The sequence below is a fragment of the Bacillus rossius genome, chromosome 12 (assembly GCF_032445375.1).
Source record: "Bacillus rossius redtenbacheri isolate Brsri chromosome 12, Brsri_v3, whole genome shotgun sequence".
Taxonomy (NCBI): Eukaryota; Metazoa; Arthropoda; class Insecta; order Phasmatodea; family Bacillidae; genus Bacillus; species Bacillus rossius.
Window position 1 is genome coordinate 18,132,345 of NC_086339.1, and position 22,910 is coordinate 18,155,254.

The following is a 22,910-nucleotide window of genomic DNA, read 5'->3' on the forward strand; positions in this document are numbered from 1 at the left end:
CTCTCACTACGTCTCAGGTTTCTCCCAAGCTGCATGCGACTGACGGGCGTCCACAAACTGCCGTGACCGCGGTGAGGGAGGCCGTAAACAGAGCTGCCGTGTTGGCCCGCGGCGTGCGAACCCCGGCGGCAGGCGATGTCCTAGCGCGTGGTTCCCACCGCCATTACCGCGTCACGGACGTGTCGGTCGGTCAGGGGATGAAGGAGGGGGGGGGGGTTACGGCGGATGGATGTAAAAGGCTCGAAAAGGCGCCGACGCGGATTGCGCCGCGCCGCGGTGCGTGTCCGCGTCTACACGGTCTACGCCTTGTAAATGTGTAATGCTTTTCCCCCCTTCTCACCTTCCTTTACCCCCCCCCCCTTCTCAACCCTTCTCAATTTCACCCTCACGACCTGCCTGCCTCTTTTTTTTTGTTTTCACCATCTCCACTCTTTCGACTCCTTCCACCCTAAATCACGCTTGGAAGACGTGACGAGTTGTTCAATCTGTAGACGTTTTCAATGACGTTAATTTAATTAAAATTAAAAAAAAATAACCGTCACATATTAATTTTCTTTTTCTAATAATAAGTTATTTTCTACCACTTGAAAAGAAATAAAAATCTGGCTTACAGCATTGAAAGTTTCCGGTTTAAAAGTTATGTACAGCTACTGGCTGTTCAGTTTCATAATAATTATTTATTTCGTGTGAATAAATATAAATTTATCTAGGTGCCATTATTCTCATAAAACGGAACACTCTTTGATAATCCATTAGTACTTATCTGCAAATGCGAACCTACTTCGGGAAATATGAATAACATAAAAAAATAACTGAATAAATAATAGTTTATGTGTTTGATATTTTATAAGAAGAATCATTAAAACTAGTTTCTGTCTGGAACTTATTTTTTTTTTAGTAATATGAATAACTTCTTGTGTAAGTGTAATATGTTATCAAATTGATATTTTTACATCTATCTGTATCAGAATATTAATCTGCTTAGTTATTTCAAGAGTGCCAGAACATGTCATTTACATAAACACACTTAAAGAGATACTTGTTTTATTGATTGATGCATGGACAATACTTGAACGGAAGTTTTTGTATAAATAAAATTCGCACAAAATATGAAGACGTATTTATTATCAAAAGAAAAGGAACGTGTTATAAAAATAAGTGAACACGTTTGCACATAAGAAATGTGCGTCAGATGTTCCTGAAATGTTTTTTTTTTCTATGTGCTCAAAAGTTTCAGTCTACAAAATTTTCCATAACGCGTTGATGTTGTCTCTTTTTTTTTCTCACAAAAGAAGAACGTGCAACTCACCAATGAAACTGCCATTCAAAAATAACATACATTCGTCATAAATATCAACTAGTTTCCACCACTCAATAACGAGCTGTGTTCCACTTCATAATATAAGTCGAATTTTTTAGCCTTAATTTTCCTTCAACCAGGCTTCACTTATGGCACTGCGCAGTAACTAGAAACAGCTGTGGCACCACGGGAATTTGGGGTTGACTGACTCCAGTAGCTATGTGGGTGGCTGTAATCGTATGAAACTCTTCTCTCCGCACTCAATTCGAAGGAAAGCTCCAAGATTTTGACTGGACGTCCTTCCATCTGGGCACCATCTTTTGCACAAACAGTAGCACGACGGGACTTTGCGGTTGACTAACTCTAGTCCTTGGTAGCTGTGTGGATGGCTGTTATCACACGAAACTCTTATCTGTACACCCAAGTCTAATGAATCCTATATGTCTGCTTGATCGAAACGTTTAACAGGACATTCTTTGATCTGTGAACCATGATTAACTACACCAGTAGTAGTACAGCAGTAGCACCATTGGACTTTGTAGTTGGACTTAACTGCATTCATCAGTAGGTGTGTGAATGGTTGTTATCACATGAAACTATTCTCTCGGCGCCTAAGTAAAAAAGGAACGCAAGGGCTACAAATTACAAGGGTTGACTAGTACTATAGGATACCCTTCTTACGGAGTGTTTTCTTCCAGCATTGCACCGTAACTATGTACAGCAATTGCTCCAGTGATCATGGGACTTTTGTAGTTCACCATTTATTATTTCTTGTTGGCTGGTTGTAAAACATAAGGTTTTTTTCCCTCTGTAACCAAGTCAAGAAAATTGCGTAGTGCTATGGCTCAAGGTGATGGTTGGCTAGAACCACTTCTGCAGAGTGTTCATAATTTCAGCGCTGCGCCGAAACTAAATAAAACTGTCGCTTTCATCAGCTCCGAGGCGGTGCTTCATAGTCCAACCAGCCCCAAAGGCGTGACGTGAACCACAATACATATTTTTTATAATCTGCGCCGTGACTAGTGACAGTCATTTCCCGATCGGCGGGGCACCGTGGTATACCTTGTGGCTCGTCGGCACGAGGTCCTTGATGGCTTGACGAGGCGGTAACCCTCGGCGTCCAGGTCAAAGGGAGTGTAAGGTCCACCAGCCTGCTAGATGCAGGTGCCCTGTCTGCTAGATGCAGGTCCACCAGAGCTGCTAGATGCAGCCGTTGCCCCAGCAGCCGCACCAGGGCACCTTGTGCTCCGCCGGCTCAAGGTCCTTGCCCGCGTGGTTCCGGCGGCCGCCGCCCGCGGCGCTGCTGCACTTGCTGCTCACGCTGTTGGTCCGCTCCCTCTCGCTGGCTGTGGCGCCGTTCCCCGCCGCCGAGTCCTTCCGCCCGCGCCGGTTCAAGTGGATGGACACGCGCCGCTGTCGCCGCTGCTGCTCCGACTTGGTGGGCGAGTCCTGCCCCGACGAGGAGGAGCACCGGCTCACGTCGGCGGCGGCGGCGGCGGGGGGCGGCGGGGGGTCGCCGACGACCACGCTGGCCTTGCGGCCCGAGGCGGCGGAGGACTTCTTGCGCGCGCCAGGCTCGCCGCTGGCCTTCCTGCCGGGGGTACGCTTGTCGGCGGCGGGGGTGGACGGACGGTCCTCCGAGCCTCCTCCGGCGGCGGCGGCTGGCGGCGGGAATGTGAAGGGGTTGCCGGCGGCGGAGAGGACCTCAGGGGTGAGCTGCAGCCGCGCGCCGGAGGGCAGCGTCGCCTGGCAGTCGGCGGCGAAGGGGTTGCCGTCGTCGATCGCGGGCCAGGGCGGCGCCCGGCGGCAGCTCGGCAGCGTCTGGAAGAAGGGCGGCGGCGGGGGCGGCGGGGAGGGCGGCGCCGGGGAGGAGGAGGAGTCGGGCAGCTTGAGCCGCACGTTCAGCTGCGACCGGAACCTGCTGTCCGCCGCGCCGAGGCTGTCGGGCGAGGAGCGGCCCGTGTGTGGCTCCAGCGGCGACATGTCTGCAACACCGCTCAGGCCTTCAAGTCACTCCGTCAGCAAGCCGTAGCCGTAACATGTCCCTGTTGCATTATAACACTTTAAATTAGACTATTCACAACAAATCATATATACAATTGAAGGTAAACTAACCTAGTTTTTCTGACAAATGTCCAATATGCGCACCTCTAGCTATACGACACAAATCCAACCTAAAATCCAATATTGTTCCCACACATTGATTAACATGTCCGGAGTAGGTACTGGAAGCAATAGCCTCTTCAATTCTATTTCTCGTTTCTGGAAAATCATTCGGTAGCGGCGGAACGTATGTAGACACGATCTTTTATAAAGCCCCAAAGGCAAAAAAAAAAAAAAAACCGCTTGGCGTTATGTCAGGTGAACGTGGAGGCCAGCGAAAAAGGGCTCTGTCGTCTCGATCATTACGACCGATCATTTAAAAAAAAAATACAATTTACAGTTTGATTCCTAGCATGATAAAATGCTTATCCTTCAAACAAAGGAAAAGGTCATTGTCTAAATAAGATTTCGTGAAACCACCTTCATCTCCTTTTCCTACTCCTTAAATCATAATTTTCGTACTTCTGGGTGAAAATTCGAACAATCGACGTGAAAAATAACAGGAAAATTACTGTTTATATCCAGGGCCGTCAATAAAAACCAAGGCCCCGGGGGGAAAAATATGTCGGGCTTCCTTTATATTATTTGATGTTCAACTTTTGAAACCCTACAGTTAAAAAAATATAGTATATAAAGACTTAAAATGTTCTGTGGCCGTAACTGTCAACGTGATCTGTGCACATCACATATCTTGTAAAGTTTTCTGTGAATTCTATTAACAGTAGACTTGTAATTATTATCCTACCACGGTAAGTCCAAGCATTAAAAAAAAAAAAAAAACGGAGATAGTCTTTCAGTACGTGCCAGTGATGTGTTAATATCTAACCTCGGTAACGAGAAAATTCGTGTGTTTTCAAGCTGTTCATGTTGCAAGTAAACTTATAATACGAAACTAGGACACGATATTTAAAGCAGAATTCTTTAAAATGATGCCGAGCGTGATAAATATTACTTATCAATAAAATATTCGCTTTGCAAGTTCATACCACAATTTTTAGACGCGAATAACACACTTACTTTCTGCAATCGCCGCTAGAATTCGCTGTTTAAATAGTAAAGCCACCATCACCCGCAGATGGCAGCACGAAAAAAAAACTTAAATTTTAAACTATAAGAAACGATTTTAATAAAAATGAAAGAAAAAAATCCTTGAAAAATTTTTTTAAATCCCAGCTTTGGACCACATTTTCGACAAAGAATTTAACTAAAATACTGCCCATCTTGTTAAAATACACTAATCCATTAATACTATAAAGTTTCCGCACACGTTAAAATTTATACTTATAATATTAAGCTGAAACATTTTAAAACACATATTATAACACTAAGTAGGCCTATATGTTTGTACGTATGTTTTTGCTTAAACTATTGAAATCAGCCTGTAAACACTTCTTACAAAAAATCTTAACCTTTTTGATCTGATTTAACTTTATTATTATGCAATGATATAAAAAGGTTTTAAAAAATTCCAGTGACGAGACATGACACACGCCCCTTGAAGTTAACAAGCGCGCGCTCTAGCGCTGTGCTAAGCCTCTTCTGAATTATGAAGGAGAATATGCATTATAATTGTTATAATGCCAATTTTCCTTAAGTATTTTAAAATTTGAGCTTACATTTAGTTGACGAAATATATATTCAGGGTATTTTCACTATCACAAAGTTTCATTTTGCACACCAATACGTTTGGTGTGTTCCCATGATGTTTACGAAAGTGACTATGTAAAGGGTTCATATTGCTAAACGTGGTTCCGCCATCTTTGTATCACATTTCCGTCCATCGACACCCGTTCCATTTTCACGAAATTAATCCGACCAAATGCCTACTACCATTGAATATATATAATGTATAGAAGTCGCGAGCCCAGGTTAAATTTTCTGTCCGGTTTCTCAGAAGAATTGTTGTAGTTCCAAGCTCCGCCGCTGCGATCGCTTTCATCGCTGGGTGTCGGCCGTATACGCCCCTGGTGGTGTTTGGCAGAACTTGGTTAACCAGCCCAGTCGTAACATTATCCTTCAACCCCCCCCCCCTCCCCCCCCCCCACCCACAGACAACCCTTCGAAAATCCAAGACCAAGATTCCTATTACCATTGAATATATATAACTTATAGAAGTCGCGAGGGGATAGGATTTATTATTCCAATTTTCGGATCCAAAACTGTGGTAGTTGTTAGCTCCGCCGCTAGACAGCTCTTCTTTCCACAAGAGGGTGCTCGTAGTTACCAGCTTCCACGCCAGAGCGCTGTAGCGTCGCTTTTTTCAAGGTCATGCGCGTAATTCTCTGTCTCACTCTATCGAGAGGCGGTGCCTTTTGTTGAAATCCGAGCGCTTAGATACGGACGGGCGCAACTGAATTGGAGGAGTACGGCCACCGAAAAAAAAAGTGCGGTTAAAAGATGCCAACATCAAAATTTAAGTTTTAATTATAAGAAAACTACAGAAATTCCTTAAACGTAATAACGTAAAAAAAAATACTGACATTCGTAGTTCAGAATTTATAAAATGTTGTGTTAACGGAGTGGCGCATTGAGTAAAATGGCAAAACATAATTTGGAATAATTCTAGACAACGTTGAATGATTTTGGTAGCTATGAAACAACTATGGCTGCGATGACTGTTTAAACGCGTGCACGTAATGTTATTAGTAACTGAAACTAATGGTATGATGTCATACTTTGTGGCTATGCAGTTTATATTTTTTTTAACATAAGATGAAGCATTTTTACATAATGTTTTGGTTGTTTCGTAATTCAAAATAAATAATCTTAAACGTTATATGGTGAATATTCCCAGTAACGAATGACCACTAAAAAAATCAATTTTGCCAACATAGATCTGAAAAGTTAACGATTTACTATGTTAAGTTGCTTATAAATAACGCACATTTCCCGGATCTCCAAAGAAAATAAGAGTTTTTGTTATAGCATTGAGTTGCCACTCTTTATATTCCTTGCTTTGAGGTTAGATACACAAGTTATGCTCGTAAAAACGATGAGCAAGTATTTTGAATACAAATATATTTTCTTTTAATAACCGAAAGGTAAATATTATTTCCATGAAATATAATACAATTATTTAAACACAGACAACATATAAGAGCTATTTTTTGTTTATTATTCCATCTGGCGTGATAAATTTTATATTTTAAAAACAGTTTGTGGATTTTTATTATAAAATAAATATTTATTTATGACATCAATTTAAGTTGTTCAAAAAATTCACTTTGGTATGAATTCAACAAAATTCATGTTATTCAGGGCAGAAAATTAGAAACTACCAAAAAAGATTATCTACATTGCTGTTTTATGTAAATCTGTGAACGGACTTAGTAAGTGATATATTTATAATTCCTCATTTTAGCAACCCATTTTAACACAAGAGAAAAAGCATTTTATACTAAAAATTATTATGTTAAACCATTAATTAGCAGGAAACATGTATGAATAATCTATTTAAATTTGCATTTGAACAGTGAAAATTATTTTGCAATAATAAATATATTTTATCATCGTATATCACGGATATAAAGTTTGTATTTCCATCTAATCAGAAGAATTATGACACAGTTAATTAAATTGCTTTACAAGTTTTTATTCACATGAAAATCATTAAAAATTGGTTGGGTAGTTATATAAATATACAAAAACAAATCATTATACATACAATTTTATTATCTTAGTGGATTTAAATTAATGGTGTCCCAGTGACTACTGCGAAGAAAAAAATCTTGCGAAAGGTTTCCTCGTAATTGAAATTCGTCAAAAAAAATCTATCTCTCATTTCTGGTGACATTTCTGACAAGTGGTACGATGAAATTTGAGACTGGCAAATGAATGTTGTGAAGCAATAAACAAAATATCACATTCGTGAACTACAAATGTATAGTTGTTTTTATTTTATAGTAAAATTATATCTAATAACCCGTGGCTTTGCTCACGTAATTTCCGGGTATTGCTGATATTCTACCATTTTAAGAAAAGTATGTATTAAATTCCAAAGATTTTTGAAGAATTATACACAAAGAACTGTCAGGTATAGAACATATTAAATAAATAAAAATATTTTTACGACTTATTTTTAATTGGTTTAGCGTAAGCCTATTTTAACTTTTATTTAAAATTAAGTACCTACCTTATTTTCTATCTCCCGGTTTAGTGACTTTGAGAATATATTTTCCCTTGATGAAATCTTAACTCTTTTCTATCTGACGAAGAAGCCAATTAAAATATAAACTAAGACTCGCGCACTTATTGTATGTTAAGACTGCCATCGTTTTAAATTACTGTAATTTTTTTAGTTATAGTCATGCTTAGGATAATAACATAATATGCCTTATTACGCATACATTTCAGTATTCATGAAACAAATGCATTTTTATTTGAAATGTAGAGCAGTTACCAAATTTCTTATCTCGCATATTGATTTTTTAGTATGGCTAGTATTACTTAAACTAAATTTTTGAATTTTCACTGATGTACTCTTTTCCCTTTTCTATGTGATTGAGAAAATATAGCAATATACGTAAACCAATTAAACCAAAATCATCCTGAATTTTTATTACCGAAAAAAGTTAAATACAAAAAAATTTAATATGCGTATTTTATTATTGAATTTATATATATCTTGCCAATACTTATTTAGTGGGTTCCATTTTTTTTTATTTTTTAAAATAATATCTACCCCTTTTATACTTAACAGATAACGTTGAATAAGAGAAGGTTGTTTTTCCTTGTCAATATCTAAAAGTAAATTTGTACAAACGCGATATATAGTTTAAATAAGTATTTTACTTTTAAAATAAAACCATATTTTGAACGGAACACTGACTATTGGCCCAATACAAAGTTTTAATAGCTAATTTTCACTTCACTCGGGTACAGAATCCCATCATTCAGTGATTTCCGTGGCTAGCTTTTTTGGGATTTCATCATTCTCAAACGACGGTAAAGGAAGCTCCTCTTCAAGGTCGCCTAAGATGCTGATAAGACCTGCCGGGTAATAGGAATCTTGGTCTTGGATTTTCGAAGGGTTGTCTGTGGGTGGGGGGGGGGAGGGGGGGGGGGTTGAAGGATAATGTTACGACTGGGCTGGTTAACCAAGTTCTGCCAAACACCACCAGGGGCGTATACGGCCGACACCCAGCGATGAAAGCGATCGCAGCGGCGGAGCTTGGAACTACAACAATTCTTCTGAGAAACCGGACAGAAAATTTAACCTGGGCTCGCGACTTCTATACATTATATATATTCAATGCTATTACCCGGCAGGTCTTATCAGCATCTTAGGCGACCTTGAAGAGGAGCTTCCTTTACCGTCGTTTGAGAATGATGAAATCCCAAAAAAGCTAGCCACGGAAATCACTGAATGATGGGATTCTGTACCCGAGTGAAGTGAAAATTAGCTATTAAAACTTTGTATTGGGCCAATAGTCAGTGTTCCGTTCAAAATATGGTTTTATTTTAAAAGTAAAATACTTATTTAAACTATATATCGCGTTTGTACAAATTTACTTTTAGATATTGACAAGGAAAAACAACCTTCTCTTATTCAACGTTATCTGTTAAGTATAAAAGGGGTAGATATTATTTTAAAAAATAAAAAAAAATGGAACCCACTAAATAAGTATTGGCAAGATATATATAAATTCAATAATAAAATACGCATATTAAATTTTTTTGTATTTAACTTTTTTCGGTAATAAAAATTCAGGATGATTTTGGTTTAATTGGTTTACGTATATTGCTATATTTTCTCAATCACATAGAAAAGGGAAAAGAGTACATCAGTGAAAATTCAAAAATTTAGTTTAAGTAATACTAGCCATACTAAAAAATCAATATGCGAGATAAGAAATTTGGTAACTGCTCTACATTTCAAATAAAAATGCATTTGTTTCATGAATACTGAAATGTATGCGTAATAAGGCATATTATGTTATTATCCTAAGCATGACTATAACTAAAAAAATTACAGTAATTTAAAACGATGGCAGTCTTAACATACAATAAGTGCGCGAGTCTTAGTTTATATTTTAATTGGCTTCTTCGTCAGATAGAAAAGAGTTAAGATTTCATCAAGGGAAAATATATTCTCAAAGTCACTAAACCGGGAGATAGAAAATAAGGTAGGTACTTAATTTTAAATAAAAGTTAAAATAGGCTTACGCTAAACCAATTAAAAATAAGTCGTAAAAATATTTTTATTTATTTAATATGTTCTATACCTGACAGTTCTTTGTGTATAATTCTTCAAAAATCTTTGGAATTTAATACATACTTTTCTTAAAATGGTAGAATATCAGCAATACCCGGAAATTACGTGAGCAAAGCCACGGGTTATTAGATATAATTTTACTATAAAATAAAAACAACTATACATTTGTAGTTCACGAATGTGATATTTTGTTTATTGCTTCACAACATTCATTTGCCAGTCTCAAATTTCATCGTACCACTTGTCAGAAATGTCACCAGAAATGAGAGATAGATTTTTTTTGACGAATTTCAATTACGAGGAAACCTTTCGCAAGATTTTTTTCTTCGCAGTAGTCACTGGGACACCATTAATTTAAATCCACTAAGATAATAAAATTGTATGTATAATGATTTGTTTTTGTATATTTATATAACTACCCAACCAATTTTTAATGATTTTCATGTGAATAAAAACTTGTAAAGCAATTTAATTAACTGTGTCATAATTCTTCTGATTAGATGGAAATACAAACTTTATATCCGTGATATACGATGATAAAATATATTTATTATTGCAAAATAATTTTCACTGTTCAAATGCAAATTTAAATAGATTATTCATACATGTTTCCTGCTAATTAATGGTTTAACATAATAATTTTTAGTATAAAATGCTTTTTCTCTTGTGTTAAAATGGGTTGCTAAAATGAGGAATTATAAATATATCACTTACTAAGTCCGTTCACAGATTTACATAAAACAGCAATGTAGATAATCTTTTTTGGTAGTTTCTAATTTTCTGCCCTGAATAACATGAATTTTGTTGAATTCATACCAAAGTGAATTTTTTGAACAACTTAAATTGATGTCATAAATAAATATTTATTTTATAATAAAAATCCACAAACTGTTTTTAAAATATAAAATTTATCACGCCAGATGGAATAATAAACAAAAAATAGCTCTTATATGTTGTCTGTGTTTAAATAATTGTATTATATTTCATGGAAATAATATTTACCTTTCGGTTATTAAAAGAAAATATATTTGTATTCAAAATACTTGCTCATCGTTTTTACGAGCATAACTTGTGTATCTAACCTCAAAGCAAGGAATATAAAGAGTGGCAACTCAATGCTATAACAAAAACTCTTATTTTCTTTGGAGATCCGGGAAATGTGCGTTATTTATAAGCAACTTAACATAGTAAATCGTTAACTTTTCAGATCTATGTTGGCAAAATTGATTTTTTTAGTGGTCATTCGTTACTGGGAATATTCACCATATAACGTTTAAGATTATTTATTTTGAATTACGAAACAACCAAAACATTATGTAAAAATGCTTCATCTTATGTTAAAAAAAATATAAACTGCATAGCCACAAAGTATGACATCATACCATTAGTTTCAGTTACTAATAACATTACGTGCACGCGTTTAAACAGTCATCGCAGCCATAGTTGTTTCATAGCTACCAAAATCATTCAACGTTGTCTAGAATTATTCCAAATTATGTTTTGCCATTTTACTCAATGCGCCACTCCGTTAACACAACATTTTATAAATTCTGAACTACGAATGTCAGTATTTTTTTTTACGTTATTACGTTTAAGGAATTTCTGTAGTTTTCTTATAATTAAAACTTAAATTTTGATGTTGGCATCTTTTAACCGCACTTTTTTTTTCGGTGGCCGTACTCCTCCAATTCAGTTGCGCCCGTCCGTATCTAAGCGCTCGGATTTCAACAAAAGGCACCGCCTCTCGATAGAGTGAGACAGAGAATTACGCGCATGACCTTGAAAAAAGCGACGCTACAGCGCTCTGGCGTGGAAGCTGGTAACTACGAGCACCCTCTTGTGGAAAGAAGAGCTGTCTAGCGGCGGAGCTAACAACTACCACAGTTTTGGATCCGAAAATTGGAATAATAAATCCTATCCCCTCGCGACTTCTATAAGTTATATATATTCAATGCTACTACTCCCTCTTAACGTCCTTGTCTTTATCCGATTACAAAAAAAAAATATGTGTCTGGAATCCACGCACTACAGAAATAAAACTTTTTGCTTATCAGGTACATATAGATAAATTATTAGTTTTTTTTATTGAACAAGAGGTAATAATTGAGAATGTAAGGAAACAACTGAGGATTAGCCAGACACAAGCAGCGTTACGAGAATTCATTAGCATTACTGCTGCATCATTCCTACATGCCTCTCCCCTGCCGTCTCCCCTTCCGGCCGTTACAACTAGGATATAGCATGCTACCATTGAATACGTTATATATATTCAAAGATGCTGCGCTACGTATCTATCCCTTCCTCCCCTTGCCGTCTTCCCATTCGACCGCTAAGCTCATGCGTTGGAGTGGCGTCGCCGCTGACGCACTCTTCTCCTCTACCTGTTCCACCCACCACGCACCTAACTATTCCCCTCCCATGCGATCGGAATTTTCGTAACGCTTGAAAGTTGTTAAACCTCTCAGCAAGGAAGTTTCACTCCCACTGGGTGTTGAGACTGTGGTCACTTACTAGTGTAGTGAGTGGTTTCCACATAAGTAGGAGCATGCAGATTTCGCGAAAAAATTTCGGGACTAGATGAAAGTTAAAACACTGTAACATTGTCTGTGTTTCGTGATTGGGAGAGTTTCTCCCAGGTACACATGGATTATAACAACACCAATCACAGCGATTCAGTGCGGAAGTAAACGCGTCCTGAGTGGCTCGGCCGAATAAAGCAACGTCTTCTCTCGCAGACGGCCGCCAATCACAAGGAAGAAACCACAGGTGCGGGTATACCTTGTTGCAGTCTAATTAGTGTTCAGACGTTTTCGCGAAAAATTCCTGCCCCTACTCATAAGTAGAGACAGGAAAAATTCGCGGGTTCAATGACCTCCAGGATAGACTCCAATATCCTCTACACACTCGGGCAAATGCCAACTGTTCATTGGCTGCTGACTTGTGAGTCGTCTCGACTGGGTGGCCTGTGATTCGACACTTCTATGAGTGATGGGTCTCTAATTGGCCCTCGGACCTCCAGATTAACAGCGAACCAATGACAGAAGCAGCACTAAGGTATAATTATTTGAATTTTAGCATAACACGAAATGAACCCGCGAATTTTCCGGGTCTCTACACATAAGTGATAATTAGAGACCTGCAAAATTCGCGGATTCATTGGCCTCCAGGATAGTCGCGGAAATGACACCTGTTCATTTGGCTACTGACGCGTGAGACGTCTCAACTATAGGCTGTCCGTAATTCGGCACTTTCTCGGTTTAGTGTTTCCCACTGGCTCACAGTTGTTCCCCCGGATAAAAATTGTGGGCCAATCGCAGAAGCGGTACGAAGGTATAAGTTGTTTTGATGCTAGCCTACCGCGAAATGAATCCGCGGAATTTCGCATGTCTCTAGCTGATAATCCGAGGCCAACAATTTTGATTGCACACACACAAAAAAAAAAGTTTATTGAACAGTTTTCGGACAAACTTTGATTTGGCATTGAAAAAGAGCTATGGGATCGCGCGGTGAAGCGCGGTTCCGCGGCTAGCACCGAGGCCTCACCTGCGCCGTCCAGGGCTGGGAGGCGGCGCGGGTCCAGCACCTCCACCTGCACCTGCGCCCCGCACAGCACCACGGCGGCGGGCAAGGTCTCTGCCGAGGCGTGCGGCCACAGCCGCAGCAGCCGCTCCCCCGTGTCCACGCCCTTGTAGGCGCGCCGCTGCACCTCGCCTGCGGACAACACTTCCTTCAGGCGCGCGCACCGTGCAACACCACTCTTCACAGGATGAGAAAAAAACAATAGATACATGAAAATAAAAGTTATATGTGCCTTTTTTAAAACATATACTTTAGTGATTGGTACTGAATACGGGTCAATATAAAAGAACATTTATTTTTGTGGATATTAGTGACATTAATTGTGTTTATAAATTTTTTCAAGTCTATTTATTTACATTATTATTTGATAAATAATTAAAATTAATATTTCGGAATACACGTCCAGCATGATTATGGATTTCCATATTAAATTGAAATAGATATCTCGATTATTTTAATGAATTATTAACATTGAATACTGAGAATTTATTTAAATATGTATTTTAATGTGTTCATACCTTACCATATTTATAATAAAACTCTCGTCTTTTTTATTACGCCGAGTAAGTTTAACTTTCGACGCGCACCCATTTTTTTTTTTTTAAATAAATGAATGGAACTGAAATTACAGTGATTTGTAAATATGTACATTTAAATGAAACCAACTGTTCACTTAAAAAATACCGTTTCGCAGTTTCACTGCGTTCGGATTCTTACCCGGTATATTTTATGCTTTGTGTTCTCCCAGTTCCTACAACAGTTAAGGTTATTTGCATGCGGCAATTTTCGTAAGGGAATGGTCAGTTTTGATCATCTGGAATATGGAAGTGTTACAAAGTACAGTATTTCTTGGTAACGGTGGAGAGGAAGGTGATGGGAAGGGGAGAGGGGGAGGACGTGAACCAGTGGCGTAGCCAGGATTTGTGTATGGGGGGGGGGGGTGTTAAGAAGCATGGACCCTCCCCCCCCCCGTATTAAAGCGGGGGGGTCCGGGGGGGGGGGGTCCTCACCCGGGAAAATTTGGATTTTAAGGTGTAAAATAGTGCTATTTTAGCAGTTTTCGGTACTTACATTTAAATATTGTAATGGTATTTTTTTTTAATTTTAATATGAAATTTGTTTGAGTGATGAATAAGAAGTTAATTAAAGATTTGGTGCTAAGGAGGGGGGGGGGGGGGGTGGTTTGAACCCCTGGAAAACCTCCCCCGCGTCCTTGGCTACGCCCCTGACGTTGAACTCACCGACGACGGCGCCGAAGTTGCCGGCGAGCAGCGCGACGGCCGAGTCGTCCACGTGGTGCGGCACTCCGGCCAGGCGCACGACCAGCGAGTCGCGCGTGGCGTCCCTCAGCGCCAGGCGCCGGCCGCGCAGGTCCAGACCTGCCCGCAGCAGCTCGCGGGCCGCGCTTCGCCGCGTCACGCAGATGTGGCACTCCCCCAAGCGCGGCAACGGCAGCACCCCGCGCACGCAGCTGCAGTCGCCCAGCCGGTCCTCGAGCGCGTCGATCACCTCCTGCGGCTGTCGGGCGCGCGACGCGCCGTCAGTTCCCCCCCCGGGTCACCCGCACACTCTCTCGCAACCCCCCCCCCCCCCCCCCCAATTCCTGGGGCGTGCCGACAACCAGGGCCGGTGCAAGGTAAATTGGCGCCCTAGGCGAAAAAACCTTAATGCCCCCCCCCCCTCCCCCCCGCCGGTCGGACACCCCAAAAAAAAATTTTCCTTGCCTCAAAATACATCACGTAAGCCTAATATTTTGTCAACAATAAAATGTAAGCAGGCTTGTGTGTGTGTGTGTGTGTGTGTTTTTTTTAACACTTTTTTTACTTATTGCAAATCATAAAACCGGTCACCGCGGACTTTAAATAATTACTCATACCAATACGAACATTCCAAACTGTTAGAAAAATATCCATTTTCGTCTAGTTTCAATAATCGTTAAACATGTTGTATGAGCTGTTGTGTGTCGTGCTGCGCCGTCCCCCCGGCTACTTGGCGCCCTGGGCGGTTGCCTGGTTCGCCTGCGTGGACGCGCCGGCCCTGCCGACAACGACTATCAAGGCTTACATCTCCCCGGGAAACATCTCTTGTCAAACCACTTACAAACAGGGACCGGAAAAAATTCGCGGATTGCACGGCCACGATCCTGTGCTCGTTCTGGCGATTGCCACCTGTTCATTGGCTGCTGCCTTGCGAGTCGTCTCGACTGGATAGCCTGTGATTCGATACTTCCATGACCGAGGGTCTCCAGATTAAAAAAGCGAATAGATTTTTTCATGTCACGAAATGAATCCACGAATTTTTTTTTCCGGTCTCTAGTTATAAAAGATTAAAAAAACAACACTAAAACACGTATTTAATATATATTTCCAATCACCGTGTGTCTCAGAAAATTACTGTCTATATCGAACTCAAAACGTGTTCACAGTCAAGTTGAGAACATGATACGGAAGCAGCTTACCAAGGTTAACAGACTAAAACAACCTTTCAAAAATAAAGATAATGCCTTTTCCAGACGAGACAGGATGATTGCAAGCCCAGCTTTAGGTCTGGTACACATGAAGCATTGTGACGCGCTCTAAGAGATAAAATGGCGTTAGTGGGATATACCTACATAGGAGTGGATGAAAGCGTACAAATGGCTAAACGCGCGTGAAACGTGAAATGTGAACCGCTTGTAGACGGGAAATATGTTTTACTGAAATAAAAACTCAAAAGTAACAATGATCTCTAGAGCGAACCGAAAACGGCGGCATAGAGGTAGTCAATGTGAACGCTAGCTGCTCCATTGGTGCCGGATTACTAGAGACCTGCAAAATTCGCGGATTCATTTCGTGATATGCTACAATTAAAATAATTATACCTTAGCGCTGCTTCTGCAATTGGTTCACTGTTAATCTGGAGTAATGAGGGCCAATTAGAGACCCTCGCTCAAAGAAGTGTCGAATCACAGACACTCGGTCGAGACGACTCACAAGTCAGCAGCCAATGAACAGGTGGCATTTGGCCGAGTGTGTAGAATGTAGTAGAGTCTATCCTGGAGGTCATTGAATCCGCGAATTTTGCAGGTCTCTACGGATTACAGAATGTGCCGAACCATACAATACTGGAATAAGACCGTTTCACTCTGGAATCTCGCTGCTGTGACACTTGGGACTATGAACTGCATAGTCCGTGCACGACCTGTGTTTGACTCAAGAGCAAGCCCTCATCGTAATCACATGGAGCATAACAGAGGTAAAACTGGGAAAGCTCGGGGGAATTTTCGTGGAGTAAGCGTGTGGAAACCTTGGAAGTAGGGAAAAGAAAAAGAAAAAAGAATCGCAGCTGTGGACTACTACTAGGGGTCATCTACTCTAGTGGCAGGCAAAGCTGAAGTTACCCAACGAGTTGCGATGTCATGATTGAGACGGAAACCGCACTGGACAATCGGTAGGTGCCGTACCCTACAATTTCGCCCGCCATAATTTGGCAGCAAGCCTGTCTTTACGTCTTCTTAAGGGCACATCAGTAAGAGCAATCTGTTCGCATTATTGTTGGAGCCGCACGCAACAGAGCTACCCAGGTGTTAATTTTATATTGCATTAGAATCATTCGGGACGTGTCATAGTGACGGCTGTACAGTCGCACAATTCAAAGTGAAAGTAAGGCATGCCAGTAACAATTCCAACGTGTTGCTGCCGTAGTAAAGCGTAACTCGTGATGTCTGTTATTTTTTGGTAATAATCTTACAGCACGTCTTTTCTGTTAAGCCATTATAAAATTCCAATTTGTTTTGGACACTATAGACATTCCTATATTTAGCCTGAAAACAGCGTTTCTAAATTCCTACTGATTTCTGAGAAATCACCGTTAACAGATTACATTACAATACCTGTGCACTGTCGCGGCCGCCGCAATTTTTTTTCCTTTCCAGGTCTGCGTATGTGTATGATTCGGAAAACTTTAGTTCAATTGTCAACATGGTCGATTATGTTAGCTTAGGTTAGCTAGATTAAAAAATACTTCAAATCAACGTGGACGGTTGGTTCGGTTAGTATAGCTACGTCTTAAACTGTTAATTCCTAAGTAACAATTAAAAATATTTTATTTGTTTCTGACGTATGGACGGATGGAATTTTCCGGGGCATCTGATTGGCCAAATATCACGTGATAGACGAACAGATGTGTGACGGACGGATGAGACGTGAGCATTGTGAGTCCATAGCCCAGGAAACAAAGGTTTCAACCTGTGAAAAATTTGTCCAAAGCTGAAATTTTGCACAGTGGTAGAGTCGACTATGCTTAATAACATACCGAAAGTTCACCGCTGTAGACCTTATGCGTATCACTGAAAATTTGCAGTTAAGTCCTAGATGACAGCGACTTTCAGCAGTTCATTAAAATGCTTCCCATTTTTGCACTTTTTACCGTAGACTCTCGATAGCTATATGAAAATAATCTTAAAGCACTACTACTCACATTGATAATGAATAAAGTTCTAAAAGTTAATATTAAAGGTAAGAAAAAAAAATGTTAAATTAATGAAATAAGTTTTTTTACATCAGTCAAGGCAATAAAAAGACAATTCACTTACAAATAAAGGGTCTTACGCAAATATTTCTTTACCAAAAGTTGTTGTATAGTTCTTAAGCTTTACAGGGACATATATTTTAAAAGTCTAGCTTAATTTATAGGATCACTAGAGACTCCCGAGCTTATCAATGTCGTCTACGCACTGCGACAGAGCCACAGCCGCAAGCGCTGTGGCCACTCTCACTCCCACGAAATCGAAGATTTTTAATCTTTGTAAAATTTGCTCCTAACTGAAATTTAAAACAGTGGTAACATTCAAGTTTTCTAGCAACATTTGAAATGTTTACCTCCGCAAACCTTGCGCGGAACACCGAAAACGAGAAGTTAAGTCCTAAATAATACTTTATTGACCACTCAACAATATGGCACTATAACGTAATTACTATAGTATACTTTCAGAATAGCAAACCAAAACTTACTCAAAACATTATTCTCAATGATTAAATTTAAAAATCTTTCACTACGTTTGACTAAATATGATATTTATTCAATAATATTAGAAGAGAGGTGTTCTGAAAAAAGGGGCACAAACGAAAATACGTATTACAAAAACACGTAGAGCCCGATTTGAAAACATTAAATAAAAGTAGTTGCAAAGTTCTTAAGCTTTAAATTAGTTTATTTGTTGAGAGCTTGGTACAATGTGTCTGACCGCTAAAGCGATCCGAGCCGCGTAGTGTATATAACTGCGAGGTTGTCGAAGTAGGCTCGGGTCGGGACGAATTTCGCCGTAAAGAAACAAAGGTTTTTAATACATGGAAAATTATCCCAAAGAAGAAACTTTGTACAGTTGTAGAATGAACGTTTCTTGGTAACATAACAAAAGTTTACCGATGCAAACCTTGTGCGTCACGCCAAAAACGAGCAGTTAAGCCCAAAATATCAATTTTTTGCAGCGATCCACAATAATGGATATTGCAAATGTAGTTTATGGAGTAGACTGACAGTATGGAACCCAAAATAATCTAGAAACATTGCCCTATCTGAGTATAGTGATAAAAAGTACGAATTTTAAACATCTTTCTATAAAATAGACAATTTAAATCATTAAAGTTAACGAATTCACTTCCATTCAATTTTTAGGAAATATAAATACATTTTACATAAACTTAAAGAGCCCAACATGGAAATCGCTTAGAGTAAACGTTGTTGCATATTTATTCATCTTTAAACTGGTATATTTTTTAAGTGTCTCATACAATTAGTCTGACCGCTGAAGCGATCCGAGCCACGTAGTGTATACTAGTGCGATGTTGTCGAAGTAGGCTCGGGTCGGGACGAATTTCGCTGTAAAGAAACAAAGGTTTTTAATACATGGAAAATTATCCCAAAGAAGAAACTTTGTACAGTTGTAGAGTGAACGTTTCTTAGTAACATATCAAAAGTTTACCGATGCAAACCTTGTGCGTCACGCAAAAAACGAGCAGCTAAGCCCAAAATGTCATTTTTTTGCAACGATCCATAATAATGGATATTGCAAATGCAGTTTATGGAGTAGACTGACAGTATGGAACCCAAAATAATCTAGAAACATTGCCTTATCTGATGATAGTAATAATAAGTACACAGTTTTAACATCTTTATATAAAATAGACAATTTGAATCATTAAAGTTGAGAAATTCATTTTCATTCAATTTTACGGAAAAGTTAATACATCTTACATAAATATAAAGAGCCCTACGTGAAAATCGCTTTCAATAAACGTTGTTTCATATTTATTCTTCTTTAAATCGGTATATTTGTTAAGGGTCTCATACAATTTGTTTGACCCCTGAAGCTATCCGAGCCGTGTAGTGTGTACTACTGTGAGGTTGCCGAAGTCGACTTGGGGTCGGGACGAATTTCGCTGTTAAGAAACATGGAAAATTATCCCAAAGCAGAAACTTTGTAAAGTTGTAGAATAAACGTTTCTTAGTAACATGTCAAAAGTTTACCGATGTAACCCTTGTGCGTCACACCAATAACGAGCAGTTAAGTCCTAAATGATAATTTCCCAAACGATCCACAAAATTGTGTTTCGTAAATAATTTAATAACTCTATAAATACTTTTTTTTAAGTAGGCTCCCAGTATACAGCAAACTTGGTTTGTTCTCAAACGCCATACTACTACGGTAATAGGAATATGAAATCACTACAGACAAGATTTTGTTCTGGTGAAACCAGAGCTAACCGAGAAATGACCGAACGTCCCGGAAAATTGTGATATTTGACGATATTGTGCGAGTAGCACACCCGTACGTGACTACAGAGAATGGATAGTTTCCTTAGCCGTTAGGATTTCTGGTACGAACACCCTCTCACAGGTAGCGTCATAAAATACGGTCAAACTCTTGCAAAAACATCCACCACCGCTCTTTGCCACTAGCAATCCAACGACGTCAGCTAGGCGCAGCATTCAAATACATTAACTTATTTAAAAAAAACTGAATATGTAATGCTACCTATACGTTTTACAACACAACTCGTGTTTTATTTATTTTCTGAAAAAAAAAACAACCTATTATTATAGGAATTATGTTCTTTAAGTGAAAAAAAAAACTCAGAGTACATTTACGATGTATCGTTTTATTCTATTTTTATGTAGTAAACTGATTTTAAAGAAGTAAATATATAATTTTTCATTTTGTCGAATACAGGCTACATTAAAATTTTGCATTGTTCTGATCGAAAATAAAACGATGTATCAGAAATAAAAAAAAATTGTTGCTAAAAAAATAATTTTTAATAATAAAATTTTTGAAACAGAATAAATCCATACAGATATAAAACCAGAGGTCCTCTAGAGTTTTTCATTTACAAGTTCCAAGCAGAAATCGTTTATTGTTAATTTTATTGTATCAAAAAACATTCATATAAGAAAAAAAATGCATATCTCATTACATGTAACATACACCCTCTCATATGAATTAGCTATGTTTTAAGTAATCCCTAAATAAGACCAAGTTGAATGAGTGTCGCAGTACGCAGTGTGTCGCAATGCTGGAACGGCGGTGGCCGTGAGAGATCAGTACGGCCGCAGTACACTGCAACGCTCGGGCCGCTTTAATGAGCCAACTAATTACGTTAGACTCTTTATAAATATACTGTCTTAAAGCTAAAGGTATAACCAAAAACATTTATTTGGACATTTTTCGCATTGGGCTCTTCAAATTGGTGTAAATAGTATTTTTATCTGAGTGGCAACGATAAAAAATAATATGTCATGAATTAATCGCTTAATATCACATCTTTAATATTAACAATTTATGTTTTTTACAACATTAGTGGCTGTATTAGAGTCTCAAGATTATTTTGGTGGTTTTATGGACAGTCTAAATGAAAAACTGTACAAATAAGTAGCATTTTAATGGACTGATGTAAGTCGCTGTCATCTAGGACTTAAATGCAAATTTTCGGCGATACGCACAAGGTCTACAGCGGTAAACTTTCGGTATGTTATTAAGCATAGTCAAATCTACAACTGTGCAAAAATTCAGCTTTGGACAAATTTTTCACAGGTTTGTGCCTTTTTAAGTCTTGGTTTCCTGGACTACCAGCTCATTTCACAGAAAACACCACATGAATATACAACGTTTATAAATAATTTAATATCACTAAAATTAGTATCGATAAAACTATTTTAAAGCTAAACAATTATATTCAAAATTTTCGTATGATATGCCTAGCTCTTAAAATTAAAGCATAACACAATAGTGTTAGTTTCAGTTAGCAGTTTGTCTTCCATTTTTTTATTTCCCTTAGATGTGGCCCCCTTTACAGTAAAGTATTTTTTTAGGTACGGGGCAATCTGCCCCTTCTGCCCCCTCCCCACTCTTTTTTGGTGGGCCGGCCTGCGCATGCGCACAACACTACAGCCATCAGACAGTCTGCTCGCGACAAAATTGGAGCAGTCGTCCACTGTTGTCGCCTCGCAACAGTTTTGTGGCGTCTTACCTCGTCTGATTCTGTGTTCATTGGTTTCATATAAATTCATGGAAATCAACTACTATCAGACAAAATGTCATGTCGCGCGGTATCATGCCTCATTCTGTGTGTGTGTGTGCTCGGATTTAAACTTTAAATTGAAAAAAAAACAAAAAAAAACAGTTAAAGTAACAGTAGATCATGCGCACAGGATTTGACCGCCATGTTTTCTAACCCACTAATTTCACAATAACGCATAGGACGGTCGTGTTCATGGGAGAGAGGTCGTGATCATAGAAGGGAAATGAATATATTTTTATTTATTGTTACGGACGCATGGCGTAGCGGTCAATGAGAGTGGAGTAGGGTGCAGTTTTGGTAGGACTAGATAACTGTTTACAATCATCAATAATACTGCGGCAAGAAATTGTCGAGATATTACAATCTTCAGGCGTAATTCACTGCTTTTAAAAAATAATTAAACTTACAAAAAAATTAAAAATATTTCGTGGTTAGGATGGTCAAATAAAGATTTTTTGCATAACCCAAATCAATTAGTAGTATGTTGGGAAACTGTGTTCACAAATAATTGCTGGTGAGATGTCACGGGATAATTGTATGGTAGTTAACATGGTTACCTACTTACAAACGCTGCCAACAGACGTTTGGATGTACGTATCGTGAAAATTTCACTGGCTGAAATCAACAGTGAGATTTCAATCGTGGGCTGTCTTCGCACAGGTCGCGTGTACAGTTGTGCGCGTGGCAAGCCGTGCACTCGTTTTTGTGTGTGCGTGTGTGTGTGTTTTTTCTTATTTTTTTTTGAAACTGTGGACCAAGCTTTGCGGTTCGAGGGATCGTTTGCTCTCCCTCCCCTTCCTCCCCTCCTCCTCTTCCTTCCCGCCAGGGAAGAGACAAAAGAGGAAGGTCTCTTACGACTCCCTAGGGCGTCCTCACAGCTCTCCCGTGACTTCCTTGCGTGTCCGGCCATCCCTCTCTCTCCCTCTCTCTATCTCTCTCTCTCTCTCTCTCCCGAGAGTCCTTGCGACAATCCCTCTCCCGAAACTGCCGCGTCACGTGGCCGCACGGACCGCATGCAACTCTCCTGCCGCCGTGGACTCGGTCACAAACACCCCTCCCCTCGCCACGCACACGCGGAATTTTTTGAAGCGAAAACTTCTATGGGAAGGTTTGGATAGGGAGCAAAATTCACGTGAGTCGTCATCGACATGGTCAC

The 22,910-nt window shown here is 39.3% G+C and overlaps 1 protein-coding gene across 1 annotated transcript in view; it reads right to left on the reverse strand.

The window, feature by feature from the left end:
- Window positions 1–1,111: 1,111 nt before the first annotated feature.
- Window positions 1,112–22,910, reverse strand: part of LOC134537261 (uncharacterized) — a 124,653-nt gene continuing 102,854 nt past the window's right edge. The window contains exons 6-8 of the mRNA XM_063377532.1: window positions 14,438–14,714; window positions 13,161–13,328; window positions 1,112–3,285 (exon numbers count right to left, since the gene is read on the reverse strand). Of these exons, the coding sequence (XP_063233602.1) occupies window positions 2,501–3,285; window positions 13,161–13,328; window positions 14,438–14,714 (1,230 nt within the window). The 3' untranslated portion in view covers window positions 1,112–2,500. The remainder of the gene's footprint in view (window positions 3,286–13,160; window positions 13,329–14,437; window positions 14,715–22,910) is intronic.